Below are 13,418 nucleotides of genomic sequence, written 5' to 3'. Positions count from 1 at the left end.
TTAAGGTCAGCCTATCCCCATCCCTCCAGATCAGCCAGGGGCCAGACAGAGGTATGTGCAAAGGGACAGGGAAGCGGGTGTGAGCAGCCCTGGGCTGTCTAAGTGTGAGGTTTACCAGGGAGAAGACTCCATGCGTGCCACCCCTGTGGAGAGGCAGCCCTCCCATGCCCCCAGCGCCTGCCCTTTGGAAAAGAAACTGTTCCAAAGGGATGTCACGATGCTGCTCTGTTCAATGTGCATATGATCTTGTTAGAAAAGATGTTTACAAATATATATATATATATATAATATGTATATGTACCTCTTTCGTTTAGAAATGTAGCTAAAAAAAGTAGAAAAGCAATAGCGAGAGTGGGCGTGAGACCAGCAGACTGCTCGCCTCCCACGTGTGAAGGCACGAGTGTGGAGACACACCGGCGGTCAGGTCTGGCACGGGCTCCTCGCAGAGGTGTTTGTTTGCCTTTCTACCCCTGCACTGCACATCGTGTACATGAGGGAAGGTGACCCCCTGCTGCTGTACAGCTGCAGGGCAGTAACATTGCCTGTACTCTGGGCTCAGGGAGCAGGATTTGGCCCACCGTAGGATTTGGCCCACCATAGGATCTGTGGTAAAGAAGTGAGGCAACTTCTTAACGTGATGCTTTCAGGCTGGAGGGAGCAGAGACCAGACCCTTTACTCACAGGGCCGGCTTCTCTCTGAGTTCAGGTTCCTTTCCAAATTTTGGGCAGGACAAATGGTCCTTAGTGCCAGCATAGGTTACACATTAAGGCCCTTACTCACCTCCAAAACAGATGAGAGGGTCACACCACAATCAAGACCGACGCCCTGCAAGTTTAATGGAAGACATTTAAAATACGAGGCCATTTAGAAGACCTTCGGTGCCTTTTCTAATGTGCACGGCACACTTAAAAGTCATCGGGGATCACTTTGTGGCCTCAATTTGCTCCTCAGAAAGGTCGATCGTACCAACCCTTGTGCATGGCTTTTTGGGCAGTCCTGCATACGAGCCTGATTCTAGAGTCTCTTTGCTATTCCCCTTCCTACAGCTTACTCGTTTGCTTTGCAAAGGAAGCCTACCTCTTTCCACAGATACCTACAGGAGGGGAAAGCAAGCCCCTGAATGAAGTAACACCAGCTGTACTGCGATCTCAGCAGCACTTCAAAGTGAGTGGCCAAACATTATTAATTCACTGGTGTTCACTTTTACATCCTTCATCGTAACGAGCTGCTGTGCTACTCGTGCGGATGCCATGCGTGTTTCCAAAGAAGTTTTGTTGTGATTTATCAATTAATTAGCGGGCTGTTGCACTTTGTTAAAGCGTTACCCAGAGTCTTAAACATTCATTACTGCCTTTAGAGCAAGTGCTTTAACTCAATCTCAGCCTGCCAGTGTCTTGCTGTCAGGCTGTTCTGCTGGAAGCTCCCTTTTGATTTTCACGGTGCTAAGGACTGCGAAGGAGTGGCACCAAGTTAAGTAAGACGTGAGTTTGACTTCTCTGACCTCATTCACCTGGCCGCATACAGTGTGCAGCACAGCAGCCTTACATCTTTGCTAAATGGACATGAACAGGCAGAAAACTTAGGAGGGAGCAGGGAGGGCTGTGGAGGAACCTCCCCTAGGTGGGTTTACTGTTGCTGAGGTTGTATGTCCCGAAAAATTCTGACCACAGAGCACGGGTAAAAGCAGGAACCCAGGTAATTCAGTAACAGCGTGCACAAAGCAGCAGGCAAGCTCTGAGCTGTCCTCTCCTGAATGATCTCCACAGACAGAGACAGAGAGGACAGCATGGGTTTGCTACATTCAATGACAACTTCCCTGAAGAGGCAGGTCCATTGAAAGAGGGAGATTTAAGTACAAATGGGGGCACCAGCCCTGCGAACCCAGAGTGGAGAGCTGGCATTTTATCCTCCCAGTAAGCAGCTCGCAGGAGTCAGGCCTCATCCACCTCTGACACTGTGCAGGCTGGCAGCCCTGCCACAAACACTGACCCTTTTGCCAGAGGAAAGGTGACGACAATTTGGGTTTTGGCTCCTCCACTCAACCCCTTCCATCTTTCTCTCTCCCAGCCTGCAGTCTCTGGAGGGTGCACTGTCAGAAGCAGTGGTGGCTGCCAGGCCAGTCTTCAAAGAGGGAATGTGTGTACGTGTGCAGGTGCAACAGACGTATCTGTACAAGCCAATTCCTTGTTAGCTGGGCTTTCAGCAGCTATTTGTCAGAGGGGACGAAACAGGAGGAGAAATGATATTAAAAAAAAATAAAATAGGCACAATAAAAGATGAGGCTATTGCATTTTGAACCAATGGCACTGTGTTAATAGCACAACCTTCCCTGTCCAAATCCCAGCCATTGTGGCTACGAAATTGCCATCTGCAGAGAGAGGAGAACTTGCCACTACTGCACCGAGGAGGAGAAAGCGCAACAAAACACCAGCCCTTCCTGCTCCTCTCCCCCTGCCCCTCTCTCCAGTTCCCTGGTCCTGGGCTACGAGAAGACCTGGCTGTGCTGCTGGGTGACCCGGATGAACGTTGTTCTCCTGCTGAGTTCCTTGAGTTTGGCAGCTCCCACGTAGGTGCAGGTGGAGCGCAGCCCCCCCAGGATGTCCAGGATGGTGAGCTCCACGTCCCCGCGGTACGGCACCTCCACGGTCCTGCCCTCTGAAGCCCTGCAGAAGAAGAGAATGGTTACTGCAGTTATGGGCAGATGTAAAACATATACGAGTGTGCTGGAAATGCTGGAGGTGAAGGTTCTGCACTCTGCAGTTTATACGCACTCCCCCAGCTCTATGCTGTGCTTGCCTGTTGATCCTTGGTGCGCTCGAGCACTGAAATGCTTCACCTCCAGTCACAGATGAGGTGCAAGGAGTGGCCAGGCTCAGGCAACTTGTAGGAACAGGGCAGCTGGGCCTCGGCAAGCACCGGGCAGCACAGCTCTGCAGGGCTTAAATGCTCACTCTCCATCACGTTTAACTTTCTCAGAAATGTTTGCGATTCTCGTGTCACAGGCAGAGGACTGACAGCTGAGGACCGGGGCTTTAAGCACTTTTTGGATGGCGCTTCAGAATCTGTTCGGGTTTGAAACGTGGAGGGGAGAGGGGATTGCTGTTCTGCCCTGCGAAACCCAGTCAGAAGCAATGGCTGGGCTCTGTCATTGCTGTAAATGTGCCTTTATTTACTTTTCCCTTAAACAAGTTGTCTAGGGGATAGTGCGTGAAAGAAAGGGCATGCCTGTTCCGAGGCTGCATTTGCAAATCATTAACAGCAGCACCAGCGGCTCTGCGGAGGTACTTGAGTGTGAGCCTGGCGATATTTCATCCTGTTAGTTTAAATGTGGGGTCAGAGCCCTAGGGAGACAATAAAGGAGAAGTGTTAATATGCCATGTGAATGAGGAACCGTGATTAATCTCCCTCCATCTGATGAGTAATTGACTCTTTCTTGAAACTCTCAAATAAACACCAATAAGCGCCGAGCAGAAGGCGTACGCACCGCTGCCATCTAGCAGGCTGCTGCTCTGCTGCCGGGGCCGTGCTGCTGGGAGCTGACAGCCCTTTATTTTCGGCACTAGAGCCAGCAGCACGAGAAGGCCTGGGCCACAAAGGGATGCCAAAGTGGCCGCGCCACAATTCTGCAACTTGCTGCTCAGCCCAGACCGTGTGCGCTCGGTGGGCCTTTTTTCGGAGCAGAATTACAGAAGCACGGGACACTCGGAGCCACTGCCCTTGGGAGACGCTCCTCGTGGCTCTGGAGACCAAACCCTGCACGAGTGGTGGCCACTCATGGCACAGCCCAGATGCTCTGACGGCTGGGCACGGCTACCAGGCCCCTCTGGTATCAGCTGATGAACTGCTGGGGCACCAAGAAGCCAGCTGTAAGCAGCGTGCTGGGGGGAGCACGCTGGAAGGCAGGAGTCAGATAGCTCTGAGGAGGATGCTGGCATTACAGTTTTATGCTCAGCCTTGGGAAAAAAAAAAAGTGTCAATGGCTGAAAATTCTCCATGCTCCCACTCTGTGTGCTGGGACTTGCTGATGCTCCTGAAGAGAAAGGAGTATGGGGTGGGGAGAAATTGGGGGCTGGGAGTTAGGCAACAGCAAGTGCAGCCAAAAGGTCAGGGCTGAGTTCATGTTATGTCTGTGGAGCGAGCCCCCAGGGACCCAAGCTGGCTGGCGTGTCGTCTTACCCCCCAGATGGGGAAATGCCCTCGCTGCAGCACGTGAGCACCAAGCGCCCCATCGCGGAGCCAGATGAAGCCCTGCAGCACCCGGGCTCACGACCCTACTGGTGTCTTCGGCAAGGAGATGGATTCAAGCTGTTGTTTCTTTCTTCGTTGTGTGTTTTGCAAGAATAAAGTGTGAAACCTGCAGTAAGTACCCAGTCAGATTGGTACAGCATTAACCTCTAATCTTGTCCACGGGGATGAAGAGTGACGTTTGTGATGAACATATATTCAGGCTGTGTTCATGCTAACCCTAAAACTCCAGCCTGCAGGGGCGAGGGGTGGAGTTTATAACAGGTAACAGTGCAGAGGGGTCCTGGTCCCCGGCCCTGCAGGGCAGCAGGTGGAAGCTGAGTACGTGCACGCACCCCTTGCTGCAACATTCACCTCCACAGCCTGGTCAGGGGTGGAGGCCGTGATGGGTACGTACACAAAGCGTCACGCTAGAAGAGGGGCTGCCAGGGGGACCTGTGTGGGAGAAGGCCACGATCATGGATGGTTCCCCTGCGTCTGAGAGCAGTGTGAGCCACCCCTTCCCGTGCCTAAAAGACGTTTGTGGTAGTTGGCAATAAGTTAAACTAAGCAAAAGCTCCCCAAGCCCAGACTGTTTTGCCAGCACCGAATGTCTGCAGGCAGGCTGCGCGAGGATTAGAAGGGGTGTCACGGAGGCTGGCACACTTGGCAGAGAGCTGCGTAAGCAAGTCAGCAAGAAATGCTGAGGGATTTGCAGCTCTGACATCTGTCCCTGAGCTATGACCTGAAACTCACCCTTCCTCAGAAAAGAAAGGCGAAGGAGGAGCAAGTGGGGCTCCCAGCAACGGGGAACTGTGTGCTCACGTGCTCTCAGCAGGGGCTCCGTGCACCTTGCTAGCCACTGAGCAGGGTGAATAGAAAGGGAAAGGGATTTTCTGGAGACGTTTTGAATGGATTTAATCCATGATGCATCCTGTAACTCCCAGCTAGTTCAGCCATGCTGCTGGCAGGGAGGGATGAGCAATGTGGGTGGGAATCCTGGCGGGGTGCATGGGGTGAAGTGCTCTGTCAGCCTGGCAAAATGTGGGTCGGGGTACAGGGGCCAGCCTGCCCTGGCTTGAGGCAACCTTATGAGCAGAGCGTTTAAGAAATGGCAAGAATCTGGAGCAGCTTTTTCAGGCTATCATTCGGGATACAGAAAAAGGCAGTAAGTAGCAGCCGCGTGCTGATGCTATTCTGTCTCTGTGGCCCAAATTCCACTTGCAGTCAGTGTAAAGTGCCAAAACCAGCTCAGCAGCAGCTGCAAATTGCTGAGTGACCACAGTAGGGCTGCAGCGTTCACACAAAACCTGTGAAATCTCAGAAGGGTTAACAAAAGCAAATTGGCTCGAACTGAACAATACTGCAGTCTCCATCCCTGCCTGCCTTACTTTTTTTTTTTTTTTTTTTTTTCCTTCCAAAAGAGAATCTTAATAATTGCCTTTCAGAAATTCCCAGCTCTGATCCGTGTTCCTCGTGGAAAGAGGTAAAAATGTAAAAATAAACCAATATAGAAATGGCATATAAGTAATGAAACAGGATCCATGTATTTCATAGAAAATTAAATGGGCTCGATTTGACATAGTCATTACAACAAAAGTGACTCTGGTGACTTTATTTCCTGCTGCAGCTACCTCCCTTTACCTGTCAATTTTCATTTTACTGTTTGCTGGAGGTGCAGGTTCTCCAGCCAAAAGGTGTAATTCTGCCAAGACGAAGTTCAGTGACGAGCAGTCCCATCCTGCAGGGGGCCGAGCACATTGATCTCACCTCAGCTAGGCTCTTTAAACGCACATAAAGAAGCCCTACTGATTCGACAGGTTTGAGGGATGCAGCATTTAAAGCGCTGAGCTAGAACCCTTTGGTTCAAGTTTGCCATGAGCTAAACTAGCGAGTGATTTAACTTTCCGTAAGTTTTTCCTGCAAGAGTAATAGAAAGAGAAGCTTTGCCTTCTTCCCGATCATCCCCTCAATGCCCCATGCATTTACAGGGCTTGTTAACCAACAGATTTTGAACTATTTAAACTATTTTTAACCTACAGTGACATCCATCGTGCTGGGGCAGGCTGAGCGAGACCGAGACCAAGGCTGGTGAGGACGGCCAGCTGCGAGTTGTGGCTGCAGCTGGAACAAGACGAGGTTCAGCTCCCTCACAGTTAACAGCCACAGCTTACAGACTCGGTGCCTGGAGCTCCTGTAGCCAGGAGCAGACTGGGGCATTTCTGCTGTGGTACCCACTGGTGGCACAAAAAAGCAGCACCTCAAAGGGGACTGAGAATTTCAGACTGCCCTTCTGGTCCCTTGCTGCTGAGGTTTCAGAACTCGATCCCCAGGAGACTTTGCAGCACCAGAATGCAAAACAAAATGTGGCTATGGATCAAGCAGGAGGTGTGCAGTACTGCCCACAAGGAGCTGGAAGCACCTAGTCTAAGCCAAACACAGACTTCTTCTGTACATCCTTTAATCTTACAAGGCGTAGTACTTGCACTTTGTCCCATTTCTGTGGGGGACCAGTGCCAGTTAATTCTCCTGCTGGGGATACCTCTTTCCAGATGACATGTAACGAGGCAGAGCAGAATTTAGCAGCTGCCCTAGTCTTTTGTCAGCAAGATTTCCCAAACTACGACTTCCAGCAGCTCTGTGGTGGCCAGGCACTACGTGCCCATGCTGCACTGAGACCCATGCAGCGTGCTTGGGCTTCCCCCTGCTCTCTCAGGCAGCTGCCACATGCCTGAACAGCAGCAGGACCTTCCCACTCCAGCTGATGCAAGCACAGAGGAGCAAAGGACAGTGAGTTATCATAACTCAGATAAAAGGTTACCAGCACCTCTGCGTAGCTGGCAGCTGCCACTTTTAAATTATGAGGTAATTTTGAAAGGGTACACGCTTTGCTCAAGAAGGACACACAGGTCCTCCTCAGTAAAGGTGTCCCTATCCCCTTCTTGTCCTGCCAGATGCAGAAAAATCTTGGCCTGCGAATTTGCCAGGATATAGATGTTCTCCTCAAATTAAAGCACTTGGTATTTCAGTCCTGCCCCTGGCAGCGGCTGGACACGTTGGGAAAAACACCTGACAGAGCACTTGTAGCAGACAAGGCCAACAGAAGTCTTCAATCTTCAATGTCTGGAACAGTAGGAAAAGTCACTGGCTCCGAGACCCTTACAAACAGCACTTTATCAGTTGGGACCACAGCCTAAATCTACTCCAGCAGAGAAGCTTTAAAAGGGATCCCTTCAGTCATCAGCATATCATGTAAGGCAGTAATCACTCTCAAAGCTGTCTAAGGGCGGTGTCCTTACCTGCCACTGGTAAGAGAAAAGACGTCGGAGGTTTTCCAGAGTCAACTGCTCTTTCAGAGAGTCAAAATTCTCACCAATTTCAGGAGCAAAGTAGCAATAGACAAGATTCCTTTGCAAAGCCTGTCTTCCTTGCTTTCCCCAAGCACCCTCTGCGGATTTTATCTCACAATCCAAGCTCCCACATGCTGAACAATTTTGGGAGATGGGTAATGGGCTGCTCTGGTGCTCTGTTACCCCCAAAGGGGTGAGAAATGTGTACGCACCAACACACCAACAGGACACACAATCTGGGTAAGCAGAGGGCCAGAAACCACAGCTTGGCGTGCCATGTTCCCACGTGCAACTCATACACATCTTTAGAGGCCTGAAGGTCAGAATAGTGACTAATGGCTACCCCAATTTGCTGCTATAAGTGGCCTCTTCCTAAACGAGAAGAGAGGCACGGGCCTGTTTCCACCTGATGCCTGTGGCAGAATTCACCTCCAGAAGTCACATGCCTGCAATTACTACAGGAGCTCCTACCTGTATTCAGCAACCCCTCCTGCATGCTTCTTCATGGCTGTATCAGAGCTCATCCCGTAGAAGAGCTTCACCTTCTTGCCATTCTTCTCCATGATCTCTCCAGCACACTGGTCGTGGCCTGCAAACATTCCTCCGAGCATGACAAAATCGGCGCCGGCTCCTGTGATCAGCAGAGCAACACGTCAGGGAACGGAAAGAGGGTGAAAGACAAAGCAAGCACACAGCGGCCTCCAGAAACAACAGCCAGCCCTGAGCACTTTGGTACAGACAGTCCTCGCCCCTATCGCTTGCAGCAAACTGAAGAATTGAAACACAGCAAATTCTGCTTCTCTGACACTTTAAATGGAAAGAAGCAGCAGCTTCCGTGACATTTTGGCCTACCTTGCTTAGAAAACTTTGGGTTTTACTCTCAGGAGCCTGAGATGGATATAAACATCACTTCACAGAAAGCAGGTGGGCCTGGACTAACCCCACCACACCACATGAACATGTCCAAATGCTGGGGAGATGCCAGGCTGGGCATTTAGGATTTGGTCTGACCCCTGCCACTATCCAAACAGTATCACTGGACCTCGAGATCTGGCAAGCGAGGTCACTGTCAAATCTACACAGCTTCTGCCATCCGTCTAAAAGCTCCGTACACAAACCTGAATCTGGGACTGTTTTGATCTTAGGACACATGGCAGCTGTGGAGTCTGCTTTGATTTATAAAGCCAGTTCCCTCCCTCCTCCCTTTCTCCAAAGAGCAGATCCAGCTGCTCCACTGACCTCACCTCCCTTTGCCTCCTTGTTGTTAGAAAGGAATGGCAAAGGGATTGTAAGGGGATATTAAAAATGAGGCTTATGCAGAAGTGCTGAGCACATCACAAGCAGTGCTTATAGGCAGGCACCCATTCAGCTGTCCTGCCTGGGTTCTCTTGTTGCAGATGGCAACAAGAGTTTTAAAGCCTCGGTTTTGTTCCTGCCTGATCCTACCATTACCTTGCCAAAACCAGAGGCAAAGCTCACCCTTTAAGACATTCCCAGTTACTGGTGGGGAGCTCCTGTTGTTACCTGGCAAACTTTTGCTCCACATTTTAAAAAAAATAAGTACTCTGATAAATCAGGTTGGTGTCTCCTTCAAGGATGGAGGAAAACAACGTGATGGAGAAGGGATAGACTTGGGATCAAGGTTTCAAAGAGGGCTTTTACACAAGTCAAAGGCCTGCCAAAAGACACCAGACTCTGCCTTGCCAATACCATCCCAATTCGGGGACCCCTTCAATCCCCGGATCCCCCAATTCCTTACCCACTGAGTGGTCCGTCCACCAAATCCACGTCTCTCTGATTTAGAGACAAGGATATTGTGTGGGACAGTGCCAAATGCTTCGCACAAGCCCAGGCAGATGCTGTCAGTTGTTCTTCCCCTATCCACCACTGCTGCGACCCCATCACAAAAGGCTGCCAGATTTGTCAGGCACAGCTTGCCCCCAGTGACACCCTCCTGGCTGCCACCAGCCACCCCTCCGTTCTCCCTCTGCCTTGGCGTAGTTTCCAGGAGGATCTGCTCCATGACCTTGCCAAGCAGAGGTGAGACTGACTGGCCTGTAGTTTCCCAGGTCTTTTTTTTTTTAAAAAAAAAAAAAAAAACAGAGGTTTTTCCTGTCACTGTGAACTTCAGTGGACTGCCACAACTTCTCAAATATGACGGAGAGTAGCTTAGCAGCTTAACAATTTCTAGCTCTGATTGTGGGTTTCACAGCCTCCACATTATTAGTGCCAAGAGACAAATAAAATCTACACTTCAGGATCACAGAGTTCTGCTTCTTCCCCACCTATGTTTCTACCTATTCTCCTTCTTCTGACTGTGTGTTTTGGGAGGAAAGCAAACATGTTTGAGTTACAGGATTGAAACTCTTCCAACTTCAGTAACTCTTTCAAACTGAAAGAAATGATGGAGTCCCTCAGCTGTCTCCTGCAAGCCTGATGATACGAGTTACTGATAACCAGATCAGCTCTGCACAAATTCACATGGAATCAGCCTAGATCTGTACCTTGGCCAGCCCTCCAGGCAGGTACAGCAATAACAGTGCCTGGACTGCAGCTGGCCCTGGAAAAAAAACATCCACCTGTGCTCCAGCTGAGGCACTGAGCCTTTGCAACAGCAGGTGTACAGACACAGCCTCCAAAAGCAGAGAAAAAAGCCAGCATGATCTGTCAGGTATATTTTGGAACCAGCTTCTTCCCAGCTGACTTTGCCATCTGATTTTTCCTCCCTTCTCCTTCTCTGCTCCTGTATCCCTTCTCACCGCTGCTGAAAGGAGCAGCGATAGCATGTTGAAGATGCTGGCGCAGGACTCAAAAAGCACATTCTGTTCCTGGCTGTGTCACAAAAAGATATGTGACCTCAGGCGACTGAATTTAGCATTTCTGTGCTTTGACTTCCCCTCGTTTTTAAGAATGGAGACAGTAGTGCCTCCCCGGGGCATTCTGAGAAATGTGCTCGTGTTATCAGCCTTCCAAAGGGTGCAGCCATGTGAGCCATCCCAGAGGTCAGCACAAGGTCCTTTCACGCTTTCCGAACGCCTCCTGACCAACCTACACCTTTCCCATCACCATCTCCAATGCCCAGATAGCGGTGTCATCTGCAGTTGCCCAAATCCATACCCAGTTTCCATGCAGCAGTTCTGGAATCCCAGCGGTCTTTCCCAAAGCATCCACGCATTTTTGTCCCCTACCTTCAGTTTCTCTGCCCCTTGCCTTTTGTCCTAGGCTTGTTTCCCCTGTCAAAATGCCCAATCTACCTTTGATCCCTGTCACCAGTAAAGGTACAAGCTTGTAGAGCTTCTCAGCATCTTCATGTTTCTTCTCGTGCCCCCCCCCCCAGTCACACCTTAAGCCATTTTTCAATGCTACTCTTCACATCCAGGTTTTTATCACACTTTCCACTGTCCAAATGGCTGCCTTGCCACTGCTTTATAATGAGCACCTCAATGGCCCTTCCGTGGACTTTACAATGATCCACCAAGAAGAGATGGCATAATCCCTAAGATGGTTACCCAAAAGCCCTCTTTGTGTCTCCTGTCCATCCTTCACCCAGCCCTCCATCCCCAGGTGCTAATTTTGCCATCCACCTTCAATAAAAGCCCCCCAGCTCTGCAGGCAGTGAGATTGCAGTGCTGGCTCATCATGTCCTGGAGACACCAGCATGAACCACGGCGAGCTGAGGAGCCCGAGGAAGCCAGACCCAACGCAGCCCTCGCTGCAGGCAGCAGGATGTCAGGGCGGGCTGAAGAGAGGCTGGGTGGTGGTTTTTTTTGTCACACAGTCTCGTTGTCAGAGGGTGGATGCTGCTGTTCAGTGAGGTCAAATTGGCCCAGCTGAAAGTATCAATCCCTGTGCCACATCACCCACCGGGTAACACAAGGGTCCTGTGAAATCCTGTGGCACAGCCAATTCCTTGTGGGTAGCACAAATCCCCTAGTTACATCTTCCTTGTCATCTGGCCTGTCTAAAACCAGGAGCTGTCGGCAAACTTGGTGACAGATTTCAGCTTCAAGATTTCCAGGAGGCTCGTTTTTTTTTTTTTTTCTTGGCAGTTTTGTAATCTCAGCTGAGGCCTGACCTTCCTTTCCGTGCTTGCAAAGCTTCTTGCTGAGCAGGATTCTGCATGATAACGTGCTCTGCCTTGCATCGTACCACCCCGAAGTCTCAATGAGAGACTGTGCTGTCCTGCTGTACTCCAGGCACTACCCTGCTGTGACACCTCCCGAGGGCCTGGTATTTTGGCAGAGTGCCTTTAGGTGTCCTGTCAGCCCAGGATGCATTTATTCCCTTGTTCACATGAAGAGCAGCCACAACGTTATGGCTAAGTGACAATTGTGACATTGACCCCCACCCCCACTGATGTAACTCCCATGCCCAACAGAAAATACAGATTACATTCGCTGTTCTATCAGCAAAAGCTGGTGCAATTTACTGAAGCTGTTGGCAGGAGAGCAAAGCCTGTTAATTATTAACTTGGATGTTTGAGACATCTGCTCGGCTCTAAGAGATACAGTATAAATAAAATCCCATCTCTTCAAGTGGATAGCTGATCCCAAGAACATCTCTGGGAACCTGGCCTGCCTTTCCCTTTTGTTCTCCTGCCCAACACACATTCCACCGTCTCTTCATTCATCCAGGCTCAGGTCAGGCAGATTTGGCAGTGTTACAACCTGCTTTGAACGCTACTCAGAAGAAATCCTTATCAGTTTTCTTTGTATTACTGTCCCAGTAGCTGTATCTTATGCACACCTGGCAGATAGTTTCTAAATAGGACTTCGACCACTGTATGCTTTCGCCCTGCAGAATTTGGACTGTCTGGTCCAAAGAGCAAATTCATGTCTGGCGTATTAATTTCACTGCGGTCACCCACAGGGACAAACGTAACCCACTGCTGATTACACATTCAGGGTCAAACTGACTCCTGCATCACTGCTGACTGTGCTGGAGTCACGCAGGGTGTAACTGGTGGCCCGAAACATTGTCCTTACCAAACGCTTTGGCGACATCTCCTGGGCAGCTGCATCCTCCATCCTGCATGAAGAAAAGAAGAAGGGACCCAGTGAGCATTGGCACCCTGTGACCTCCAGCTGGATGGACCCTCCTCACGAGCAGCACATCAAGAGCTGCCTGCATCACTGCTACACATCGTTTTAGCTGAGTTTTTAGGGAATTTGTATTAGCCTTTCTACCGCTTTCCTCCTTTAAGCTCCTTTACTCTACTCGTGTAGTCTACTGGTCATACCACTGGAACAGCAGCAATGCAAATTCCTGATAAACCTTTCCTAAATCCCAGAAACTGGAAAACAAAAAACCCCTCTGTTACGATCTGAATCATTCCCTGCCATTTTAACGAAAGGATGTGTGATGCAGAGGTACCACAAACCCCTACCATAAACCACCAGACATTTAAAATAACTTTCTCAGCAGTTTACAATACATTAAAAGGTCACAGTAGGAGGGCTGAGGAAATACACCATCAGATACGTTGGATTTTGATCTGATAATCTTTAAGCAAATTGGGCAATCTCGTCTTTGATAAGTGAAAATTAATCTCTCATCATACTTCTCACTGTTTGCTATGTGCTTGGTGAAGAAACAACAGCACTTGGAGATCTTTAGCATTTTATAACTCCGTGTTTCAGTTTCAGTGCAGGGCCATGTGGCTGCTGAGGGTGTTTTGGTTGAGGGGAGGGAAGTTGGGTATGTGTGATAGGGCTGTAAAAAAAGGGAAGGCACACAGAAGAGCTCATGTGCTATGGCTCGTTAGGTTTTTGTAAAGGTCTGCGGATCAGATGAAAGATCCTTCTACCCTGCACAGTCCCTGCGACAAGAGAGCTCCTCGTTTC

General features: G+C 49.9%; 2 protein-coding genes across 2 annotated transcripts in view; one reads left to right on the top strand and one right to left on the bottom strand.

Moving 5' to 3' along the window:
* Nucleotides 1-13,418, top strand: part of ATXN1 (ataxin 1) — a 265,892-nt gene that overhangs the window by 195,761 nt on the left and 56,713 nt on the right. The gene's annotated exons all lie outside the window — the stretch shown is intronic.
* Nucleotides 2,287-13,418, bottom strand: part of GMPR (guanosine monophosphate reductase) — a 32,046-nt gene continuing 20,914 nt past the window's right edge. Inside the window, exons 7-9 of the mRNA XM_084508632.1 lie at nt 12,561-12,603; nt 8,047-8,206; nt 2,287-2,664 (exon numbers count right to left, since the gene is read on the bottom strand). Coding sequence (XP_084364758.1) covers nt 2,484-2,664; nt 8,047-8,206; nt 12,561-12,603 — 384 coding nt within the window. The 3' untranslated portion in view covers nt 2,287-2,483. The remainder of the gene's footprint in view (nt 2,665-8,046; nt 8,207-12,560; nt 12,604-13,418) is intronic.

This window comes from Aythya ferina (assembly GCF_964211825.1).
Source record: "Aythya ferina genome assembly, chromosome: 2".
Lineage (NCBI taxonomy): Eukaryota > Metazoa > Chordata > Aves > Anseriformes > Anatidae > Aythya > Aythya ferina.
Note: the sequence above shows the minus strand (reverse complement) of the source record. Positions and strands in the feature narration are given on the sequence as shown.